The 11,232-nt window shown below is 34.4% G+C and overlaps 2 protein-coding genes across 3 annotated transcripts; one reads left to right on the top strand and one right to left on the bottom strand.

Moving 5' to 3' along the window:
• Positions 1–901: 901 nt before the first annotated feature.
• LOC132036300 (uncharacterized) lies at positions 902–1,789 on the bottom strand. 2 transcript variants are annotated; one of them, XR_009409556.1, is made up of 4 exons: positions 1,652–1,789; positions 1,512–1,539; positions 1,328–1,435; positions 902–1,255 (listed from the first exon to the last, which is right to left on the bottom strand). XR_009409556.1 is itself a non-coding variant. In XM_059426608.1 (3 exons), exons 1-3 carry the CDS (start codon positions 1,566–1,568, stop codon positions 1,028–1,030), a joined length of 393 nt encoding a protein of 130 aa, XP_059282591.1. In that variant the 5' UTR covers positions 1,569–1,653; the 3' UTR covers positions 902–1,027. The 2 variants fall into 2 exon arrangements, 1 of the variants encoding a protein (XP_059282591.1); XM_059426608.1 differs by having other exon boundaries at positions 1,512–1,653.
• A 6,270-nt stretch (positions 1,790–8,059) lies between these two features.
• On the top strand, positions 8,060–10,447 carry LOC132038654 (glucan endo-1,3-beta-glucosidase 12). Its single transcript, XM_059429336.1, has 3 exons — positions 8,060–8,238; positions 8,321–9,412; positions 10,159–10,447. The coding sequence occupies exons 1-3, from the start codon at positions 8,184–8,186 to the stop codon at positions 10,188–10,190; spliced, it is 1,179 nt and encodes a 392-aa protein (XP_059285319.1). The 5' UTR covers positions 8,060–8,183; the 3' UTR covers positions 10,191–10,447.
• Positions 10,448–11,232: the final 785 nt, after the last annotated feature.

Below are 11,232 nucleotides of genomic sequence, written 5' to 3'. Positions count from 1 at the left end.
AAACATGCCTTAAAACACAACACATCTCCTATCCCTAATCCGGCAAGAAGATCAATGAAGGCTTTCCACTTGAGCGAGGCGCGTGTATACGCCAACCTTGTATTTCACATTATACTCATGATCGTCGTAATGAACAACAAATGGCCTTGTTGCGGTGTTTGGAAGAAATTCCAAGATATCGCAGAGAAGGATCTGCAAAAAAAACATGTTATTACCAAAAGAGATAAAAGAACAATTGAAAATATATAATACGACAACACTTACGAAATCGTCTTTTTCGATGTACGATTTCGTCAATTCCTTGTCAAAACATGCGGCCATTTTCATGTCATCCATCTTAGATGAAGGCTGCCTCTTTAATATCACTATATGTGTTAAGAGTTATTTGAGTTGAGTGAAAGTGAGATGGAAAGAAGGCCTATTTATAGTTGAGTTGAGTTATAGTGTTAGTGTGATCAAGTAGTTAATGAAGTCTCGGATTCATTGGTTTTGACCATCACTCCCAAGTACCAACTACCATCATTTACTAACTCGGATTCAATGTGTTTGACTGCTCAAATCTGTATAATGCATTTACTTGCATCCATTCAATGTGTTTGACTGCTCAAATCTGTACACTGCTCAACGTACACTGCTCAAATGTGTAAACACTGCTCAAATCTGTTTACTGCATTTAGTGTTATACACAACATTGCAGTCACAGCTGGGCAGCTTCTCTATGCATTTAATGTCATACACAACATTGCAAGACTGAACTGTCACAAAACCAGGAAATATACAGCAAAATTGCAGTCACAGCTGCTTAATATTGCAAGAATAGAATGTCACTACAGGGCAAAATTGCAGTCACAGCTTCAGAATTAATAAAGACTAAAATAAGCCTAAGTGCATATTTGTTTGACAAATGTACATCATCTACCATAATTGTTTCACAAAAACATGAAAATCTGTAGTCACTGCTGCATAACAGTCAGTACCAAAGACATACACATACAGGACTAAACTAATTCAACTTCATTTTTCCATTTCATTTCTGGGCAGCTGATGAACTTGTTTGACTTAAAGAGTTCAACTCAGCAGCTTTGGCCCTTGTTTTCATTCTCTTTTGTCCACTCATTTGTTGAAGACCTTGTTGTGTTATAGCTGGACTTCTTTTTCGTTTTAGTCCTCCTGGTCTTGGTTTGGGATGTCCAAGACTACTAGTGACTACTGCTGAATTCATAGGCATGGTTGAAGACTGATTTGCCATTCCAGGCTGCATTAACAAAATAGATCTCCATTAGGCTAGATTGTTTGCAGTAAATGGTTAATGAGGTTGCAAACTTACATTGACAATTTTGAAACCACTTTGGGTCTGAAGCACTCCCATTTCCACAACTCTTGGCCTCTTAAAGGGTGCCCCTCTTCCAGTAACTGATGCACTTGCATCAGAAGCCTAAGTCACATTTAAGGTGTCAAACACTTAGAATTGTAAAATTGATTAAGTGGTAATTTAACAAGCTAAGTAATACCTGTGATGTAGACGACTGTCCTGTACCCCTTCCAGATTGAAATGTTGCAGCAGCCATGGCCTAATTCATATTTAAGTAGTTAGACTCAATGTAAGACTGTAATATTTAATCAAGTAGTAAATAACAAGGAAAGTTTTTACCTGTTTGGCAGAACCTCTTAGTCTTCCCCTTTCTCTACTTGGTTGGGAATTACTTGGTACTGTAGAAGAACCAACACTTGACTTTATTGAACTAGTACTTGTCCTTCTCCCCTTGCCCTTCCTCTCCCCTCTCACAGACAGATTCATAGGACAACCCTTCTTATTGTGATCCTTTGCATGGCACAAGCCGTAGGTCATCTCAACACCTCTTTTTGACATGCTTCTTCCCCGTCTTGTTTTCTCGTCCGCTCCTTTCTACTACTTCCTTGGCCTACTCCGGCGCCTTTTTTAATCTCGGTGTAGGAGGATTGTAGAGGATTGGTTGACTTTGGCCACATTGCCATATTAGTAACAGGTTGAATGAACGAGTTGTATGTTTTGAGGTAAGTGTCCTTAGTGTACCAATGTGCAACATAGTTAATAGGTTCTAATTTTCCGAAATGAAGTGCGGTATGGCATGACAACAGGAATACCTTTCAAAGATCCAAGATCTACAAGTGCAAGTATTGTCGTTCGTATTTACTATGAATTTATTACCCCACCGTCCTTAACCTCAAAGCCATATTCACCATTCCATTCAAGAGTACACTTCATTGACTTTGATGTGTTCTCTTGCAATACCTTCAAAGCCATTGGGCTGATGTTTGTTATCGAAGTCTCAAAAAACTCTCTTAGTTGTCCTACCCTTCTCATAATTTTGACTCTAATTTCCTCAAGCATTGTAATAATGGTCTTGTGCCTTGGCCCCAAATCCAGAATTAAAACTCTCGGCCATGTTGTTGTCAACACTATCACAACAAACCGAGGTATTTAAAGTAGACCTTGGACCACCTATCTATGTTGTAATACAACAAATCTCCATTTATTCCATCACCTAACTTCTCCATATGATCCAAATTTTTTTGCAACTTCGCTCATATGTGGACTTAGCACATCTCTCGTGGCAAGCTTTCTAATCTCTATGCCTTTCCATTTTTTGGAAAAATTGGCAAGCACATGTCTTGCACACATTCTTTGTTCGCATTTGGCAACAGATCCTTAATGGCTATATCCGACCCTACAATAACATGTAAAACATATTAGGTGACAAAGAGAAAGAAAGATAAGTTAAAAAGAATGAAAAAAATTCAGAAATCAATAACAAAGAATACATTACCTTTTGCATATCTGAAAGAGTTGTCAAACCAGTCCCATCTCCAAGTTCAAGATCATGCCTTAGAATGTTGACAAACCATCTCCAAGTAAAAGTATTCTCAACTTCAACCACTGCCCAAGCCATTGCAAAAAGCATCTCGGTTGTTCCCATCCTTACAAATAGCCACAAGCAATTGCCCTTTACTAACACCTTTTAAAAAACACCCATCCAACCCAATTGCTCTCCCATAACCACCTCAATGCCTTCTTCATGGCATCAAAACATATATAAAAGGACTGAAACTTTTGATTCCACCTTCAAAAGTTTCTTCACTCACCTAACCACACGTGTGCTACCCGGATTAGTCCTTAAAAGCTTATCCCTATAATCCAAAATTCTTTTGAACTCCTCTACATTGTCACCCATGATTTGTTGCAAAACAATGCTTCTGGCTTTCCTTGCCACAATCCTACCAATATACACCTTCAATTCCTTTCTTACCAAATTTTGAAGCTAAAAAATTCTAATACCAGGTTCAGAAATAATTCTATCCTTGTACCTTTCTGAAATATACAAAGAATTTACCAACTTGTTCTTTGTTGTGTCATTGCACTTGTGAACAAGATTATAACTCTTCACAACAAAATCATTTGTTCTAGAATCGTAACTGGCAAACAATAACCATGGACAACCAGCAGTACACTTTACCCACACCCTAGTTGGTTCATTGACATATTTATCCAACTCTACATGTTCTTGAACTACATACCTAGTAAGTGCCTTCCTAAACTGTTTAGTACTTTCAAATGCAAGACCAGTCTCCCAAACTATTTCTTTACACTTAGGATAAAAAATAACCCTATTTCTAATTCATTTTGGTCTCCTTGACTTTTTGGTAGGCTTTTCAACCACACCTTCATCATCAACTTCATCATCAGTCTCTATTTCAAAGCTAACAGGTTCATCTGAGTCATAAAATGGCTCATCCCCACCCTATTTTCCTTTAAATATACTCTTACTCCTAGATAAATATTCATCATGTCCCGCCCTAAATCTATCCCTTCAGATCTCTTAGCCTTTTCTTTCTTCTTTTTTGATTTTACAGCCACTCTGTCTTTCCTTAGATTCCTATCCTCCTCATGGACATCACTATCAAATTCTTCTTCTTCTTCACTTTCCTCTACCACTACATTGTCAGACTCCTCAGATTCATTCTCACTTTCTAAGTCAGAATCATCATCATCATCAGCTGCTGAAGTAGTACTAGCTGCAGTAGCAGCTGAAGTCCCACCCAAGGGTTCATCAAGACGAGCATCCTCTTCAAACCCTAAGCCTTTACTACCCCAAATGTTTGACTACCCTCACCTGCCCAACCTTTTCATTTATATCTTCACATGTGGGGTTATCAAAAGCAAGAAAGATTCCCCACCCACAGGGCAATAGGTGAAAGAAAGTTAAGGGACCACAATAGGTTCCTCAACAAGATGAGTCACAAAAATTACAACAATATCTCCATTTTTTAATTGAGGTGCAATACCAATAATGTCCCTATCACTTTTAACTTCTACTACAAATCGACATTTAGGTGGTCTAATACATACACAACAAGATGAAACATTGTAACCGATTTCTTTAACATAGTAAACAAGCTCAAAATAAGAGAATTTATCAAGATCAACATCAAAATAATCTTTCACACTACCTCCAACATACTTAATACGAGGGGTTTTTTCTAAATTACCTTCGTGGTTAAACCTCAAAGTCACAAACACATCGTCCATTTTCTTCACAAAAGCTAAAATTGAAAACAAATGAAAAATTACAAGATTCAGTTACCATTTACACCAAAAAAATAAAAAAAATAAAACGAAATTAAAGATAAATTTTTTGCAACTGAAAAATAGTAAAATCGAAATCTAGACAAACCCTAATGAGAACAACAAGAATCGTAGAAAATCTAATTTAGCTTTAAATATTAGTCAAACTAACTTTGAGAAGCGAAACATGACAACTAATTTGAAACGATGAGTATTAAAATGCATTTCATTCATAGTGTATAAGCTAAAGGGAAAAAGGGGGAAAAAATACCCCTCTACTTTCATTTATTAGCTAGTTTTGTCCTCCGTTCCAAGTTGGATATTGAGACCCCTGCTGTTATGAAAGTTAATAAAAATACCTCTCAATTTAACGGATTGCTCCAATCAACCTTAATTTCCTAATTTCACTTAAAATTACCCAAATTGGATTGGGTCGAGTTAAAAGGAAAATTGAGTAATTTTAAGTAAAATTGAGGTTGATTTGGGGCAATCTAATTAAGGCCTCATTTGTTTGCACTTAATGGAGGTCTGAATCTTATTCAAATCTAAGTCATTAAGTGCGTTTGTTTATTAGGTCTAAATTTTAATCAATCAGATCCAGCCCATTAAGTGTGTTTGTTTAGCTCCCTTTTAAAAGCTCTTAATCGATCTTAATGGGTCTGAACGAATCAAATCCGTAACAAAATCTTAACACAATTTAGACTCTTAAAACTTATAAGGATGGTTTGGTATGATGGATAAGCAAAAATAGTGATGAGATAAAAATTTAGTACCACCTTATCCTTTGTTTGGTTATTAATCGTAGGATAAGTTATCCCAGGATTAAAAATAGTGCTGGAATAACTTATACCCATCAGAGGGTGGAATAGTTATCCTGGAATAACTTATCCCAGGATAAAACAGTAAAATTGACTAAAATAGCCCTGGAGTTCTCAAAACCCTTTTTCTACTATATAAGGTGGAGGATATTTTTGTAAACAAACAACTTTTCTTAAACGTTATGCAATGCATGTTACTTTTAATACAACAAACCAAATAATCAATAAAAAATAATATCAGGATAACTAATCCCAACATAATTAATTCCAAAGATAACTTATCCCAAAGATAATTAATCCATCATAACTTGTGTTCAAGTGAAACGACCCTATAGGGCTTTATTTCCGCTGCCTTTCACGCTTCCTCTTCTTCTTTTCTCTGTAGGAAAAATTCACGCCTCTCTCTTCCTCCCTAACTATCAATCAGCAACCAAACTTTTTTTCCTCTTAAACTGGTAAGATTATAAAATCTTGACAAGCATTTTGCTTACTATTTTGTGAAATTCACAACATTCTTGGGCTTACTGCATCATTACATGAAAGACACGAAGGAACAAATGGTGATAGCAGAAAAGGCTGTAGAGAAACTGAGAGTTCTAATGGGTTTTAAGTTGATGAGGGTTGCTTATATCGCAGTGAAAAAAAAAAAAGTTGGCTTCTATTTTAGGTTTCAAGTCTCAGATTCTTTATAGGATTCAGCAAACACATGCTTGCTTCAATTCTTGTTTGGAGTTTATGATAAATGAGATTTCTAATGGTTTTGGATCAGTTGTTCTTGCTACTCATAACATTGAGTAATAAAATCTCAAGATTAAGAAAAATACCTACAATAATTTAAACATTCAATCACAGACATCGATTGTTGATGTCAACTTTGCAAAATTTATAATCTTAATTATGATGCTAATATTTACTTCAATTAATCTTAATTTATAAATTTATTATGTTTAAAAAGGTAAATTATGCAAATTCAGATGTTAGAAAACAAACCGTCATAATTATTCAGTGTTTTAGATTTAGGAAGTACATCTTAATATTTCAGATGTGTATTCAAATTTCGACATCTTAATCTTAATATTCAGATGTGTATTCAGACGTCTTGATCTTAATGGAAATAAATAAAACCTAAATTAAAGAGTATTTTTGTTAACTTTCGTAACGGTAGGGGTATAAAAAGAAAATTATAACAGAGACAAAACTAATTAATAAATGAAAGTATTGTTTATGCCATGTATCTCTACTTTCGTTTCTTTTACCAAGGACGACATCGTTTAACTGAAGCTCTTGACTCTTGTACCGATGGTCCAAAAGCAGAACAGAAAAAACAACAGCTGGATGACTGAACAAAAGCAACTTCTTTGATTGCTGTCTCTGTCTCTCTCTTTTGGGTCTTTGTGTTCACTCTAAACCTTAATTACCATACTCAACATGTTTTCTCTTTTTCTCGCTACTTTTCCTATTTCAATTTATATTTTTTGACACACTTAATTTTAGTAATTTATTAAAAAGAATACTCTAATATTTTTAAAATTTTAAAAAGATCATTTTTTTTATTTTACCCTCAATAAAAAGTTTTCATAATTACACAAGTATTAGTTTTAAAATTTAAAGCCACACAAATACAATATCATGCCTCAAATTATAATTTTAAGAGTAGAAATCTTTGTAAAGTATTTGTTATGTTCGGTTTCTCGGGACTTAACTTGAGCAATTTTTGAAATTAAAATTAGCTAAAATAAATAAATATAAAAACCATATAAAAATATTACTCCATTTGTCTCAATTAATTTGATTTTTTTTTCTTTTTAGTCAGTCTAAAAAAGAATGACACATTTTTATATTTAATAATAATAATTTAACTTTAAATGCTTGTTTTACCCTTAATAAGATGATTTATGGCCACTAAATATCTATGACTTAGTATTTTGTAATCATAAGTTTCAAAAGTCATTTTTTCCCCTTAAATTCCAATCAAACATGTTCACCCAAATTGAGATGGAGGAAGTAGAAATTACAAATATTTTCATATTAATATGATAAAATAATGTATTTTGAATTTTGAAAAACTAAAAGTGGCAAGTATTTTGAAATGGAGCAACCGAGGGAGTATGAGCCCATCGGAATTGGTTTATAAGTTGGTCAAACCAGATTATAAGTCATTTTTTAACTTATTTGAGTGTTTAGTAAAATAAAAAACAACTTAAATTAAGTTAAAAAATAAACTAAAATCAAGAAGTTGCTCAACCTCAACTTATTTTTTTGGCTTATAAGTCATTTTGGTTTGATTAACAACTTTACCGATTTATCTCTTATATTTTCTGTTAACTCCAATATTATTTTTACTTCTAAAAACTCTATAAGCATTTTTATCCAAATACGTAATAATTTATTTATAAAATAACTTTTAACACTTAAAAAATACTTTAAGTACTTATAGTTACATTTTTTTTTTTTTTGCTAAACCAAACAAGCTCTATATCAGTTTAGAGAGAGAGGAGTATTTCCTTCCACTACCTCTGCACTTTAGTACTACCATTCAAGCACAGGTTCCAAAGATAGCTAAATGACAATTAGCCAAAGGACAATAAAACTGTCAGACTTGTACCTCTACAAATAGTACCTTGCTTTACACCCCCACATCTTTTTGCCTCTTCTGCTTTTTTACACAAAAATCTCTAGTAAATAAACTCAAAAGTTACAATATTCAGCTTATTCTAACACCATAACCAAACCCCATTCTCTTCATTCTCCAGAAGAAGAAAATGTTTAAGTCCTGGTGTTTTTTCTATCTTTTCTTTCTTTGCTTTGCTCTAAATGGTAAGTGAATAATCTTGTCTTCTTTACATTTCTATTTGTTTGTTTCTTTATGGATTTTTTTATGTTTCACTTCATTTTGCAGCTGCATTTGGTCATGAATCAGTGGAGCTCTCTACTCTTGTGCCACTACAGAGTTTTCCAAGCACTGGAATTATTTCTATTGCAGTTTCTTTGCCTATTGAAGATCTTTATGGAGTGTCCACTAGTGTTCTTGAAGCTGAAAAGTGGCTAAGGACTAATGTTCTTGCTCACTATCCAGCCACCAACATTTCCACTATTCTTGTCGGTCACACTCTTTTGTGCCAAAAAGATCAAGAAAACAAACAGACCTTAATCTTGCCTTCAGTCAAGAACATTTACTACTCTCTAACAAGGTGGGGTTTGCATGATGAAATCAAAGTCTCCACTTCTTTTTCTTCCAACTGCTTAGACCAAGATTCTGATATGGCTGAACAATATATCAAACCTCTTCTTGATTTCTTCCAACAAGTTAATGCACCCTATATAGTGAGCTTAACAAGAGATTTAGATGTAAAGATTGATACTTTGCTGAATACTCATTTAGGGTCTATGAAAAAGTTAGGAAATTATAACCTAAACAACATTTTCTTGATTAGTGAGAACCCAAAACAGGGGAGACCCTTAAGCAGAAAGCTCTCAACTTTTGACTCAAAATACACTAATTTCCCTACTTTGCCAACCCCATTAGCCCCAAATCATTCTCCAGCATTTGCTGCTAATAGCCCACTTCCTCCATTAATTGGAAACATTTCACCACCACCATCATCTCTCCCTTTTGCACCTGAAATGCCACCAGTGTTCAATCCTATTAGTCCTTTTAATGGACCCCACTTGCCACCTTGTATTCCATCTCATGGTGGGGGTGGGGGTCCAGTAGGTGCACCAGCACCAGGGGGGGTGCATGGTAATGAGGGGCTATGGTGTGTAGCTAAGCCTAGTGTACCACCAGAGACATTGCAAGAGGCTTTAGACTATGCATGTGGTGAAGGAGATGCTGATTGTGAGAATATTAGTCCTACTGGAAGCTGTTATAACCCTGATACTCTTGTGGCTCATGCTTCTTATGCTTTCAATAGTTACTGGCAGAAAACTAAAAGCAATGGTGGGACTTGTGAGTTTGGAGGCACTGCTATGCTCATCAACTCTGATCCAAGTAAGCACTTCTTTCAATTTATCCCTAATTTGTAAATTACTAGTTAGGATTTGTTTGTTTCACTTGCTAGTTATGGAGAAATTACAATTCAATGAGTGTTTATGAAGTGAATAGAATGATTATATAAGCAATTGTTATGGGGGAATGTTTGGTAGAGATAAACATTAGCTGTTCAACTTGCATTTTTGTCTTTAATTGGAGTATTATTTTCGTATTGTTAGTAAATGTGGTCTTTTTCACATTCTTTTCTAGCAAAAACTAATACGTAGTAATATATAGATTCTGCTATAATATGTGATAAATTATGAGTAGTATTGTATAGCCGACCACCAAAATCACAGCCGACAAATGCATATCTTTTGTATATCAATGCATGTTATACATGTTACATAATAATGTATACTTTTTGTATATTTGGCTATAAGGAATGTAATTATCCTTGACCAACCGGCTAAATGTGTAGCTTTCCCTTATTTTATTTCAGCAATCAAACACTGCACTAGTAAGACAGGAATTCGTTTCTTAATTCCTCCAACCAAACGATGTGCTATTTTTTATGTTTGAATTATTTTTCTACCTCTCCAAAGAAACACGACCCTTTATTTTTCTTCACTTAGATATTTTAGGCCTGAACAAAATCTTCAACTGACAGAAGATAAATTTTTTATGATTTATCTTAGCTATATTTCTCTGAGCACAAGGGTTATTGAGAAGGTGAATGTAACATTTTTAGTATATTATTGCAGGCTACCTCCACTGTCGATTCATTCTTGCATGATATAAGTAGAATGGAACTTTGGATGCGAATTGCATGGAGTGAAGCTTGCTGCCATGAGGAGAATTGGGATCAAAGGCTAAAAAGTTGTTTTTGGTGTTGCCTCTAGTCTGTGGTAGATAGATTTGCAGGAGTTAGGATTTTGGTTTAAGAGGTTAGATGAGCCAGTGGCACTACAAACTCTTTGATTAGTGACTTTAATTTTTCATATTGTACTGTCTTAAGCCTAATCATTTGTACTTGTATAGTTTACCTGTCTACTCTGCCCCTTGCTTGACTCTTTAGTCTTTACTAGGAGTGCTCAAAGAGAGGGCCCCTAGATTATTATAGACTAAACATCATGTGCTAATACATAACAATTAACAAGTTAACTGAAAAAGCTGCCGTTCCAATGGGGGCATGCACACATTTCGTAGTGTCTAGGACCAGAAAAAAACCTATGCTACTCACCATGCATTCGCATCGGATCCTTTAAATGTGCTCTACTTTAGAGGATCCAGCACACTTTATGACATTTTTGAAAAGTTTGAGCAACTCTAGAGAATAACCATGGTCCAAGACTCCAAGTTCACTCTGATCTATTGATTCTGCGTTTTGTATGTTACTCCCTCCGTCCCATATTGTTTGTACATTTTTCTTTTTACCTGCCCTTTAAGAAATTATGAGGGTGTTTGAATTGGCTTATTTTAAGTGCTTAACTTTTAAGCTCTTTTTTAAATTTTGTAATGTTTGATAAAAATAAAAAGTGCTTAAAAACACTTACTTTTAGACAAGAAAAGTACAAAAATAAACCAAAAGCAAAAAGCTGGGGTATCATCAACTTTTAGCTTTTTACTTATAAACTACTTTTAAAAAGTCAATCCAAACACCCTCTATAAATAAAAGTGTGCTTTTACAATATTACCCTTATCTCTCTAATAAATTACACTCTAATCAATATCGGTTACAATTTGAAAAAAAAAATTAATTTTATCTTGATTTTATAAATGGATAAGTATTTTAACACGCCTATTTTTAGTAATATGGATAACTAATATGGGACAAA

Source organism: Lycium ferocissimum, chromosome 11 (assembly GCF_029784015.1).
Source record: "Lycium ferocissimum isolate CSIRO_LF1 chromosome 11, AGI_CSIRO_Lferr_CH_V1, whole genome shotgun sequence".
Classification (NCBI taxonomy): domain Eukaryota; kingdom Viridiplantae; phylum Streptophyta; class Magnoliopsida; order Solanales; family Solanaceae; genus Lycium; species Lycium ferocissimum.
This window is presented reverse-complemented; position numbering and strand designations above follow the sequence as displayed.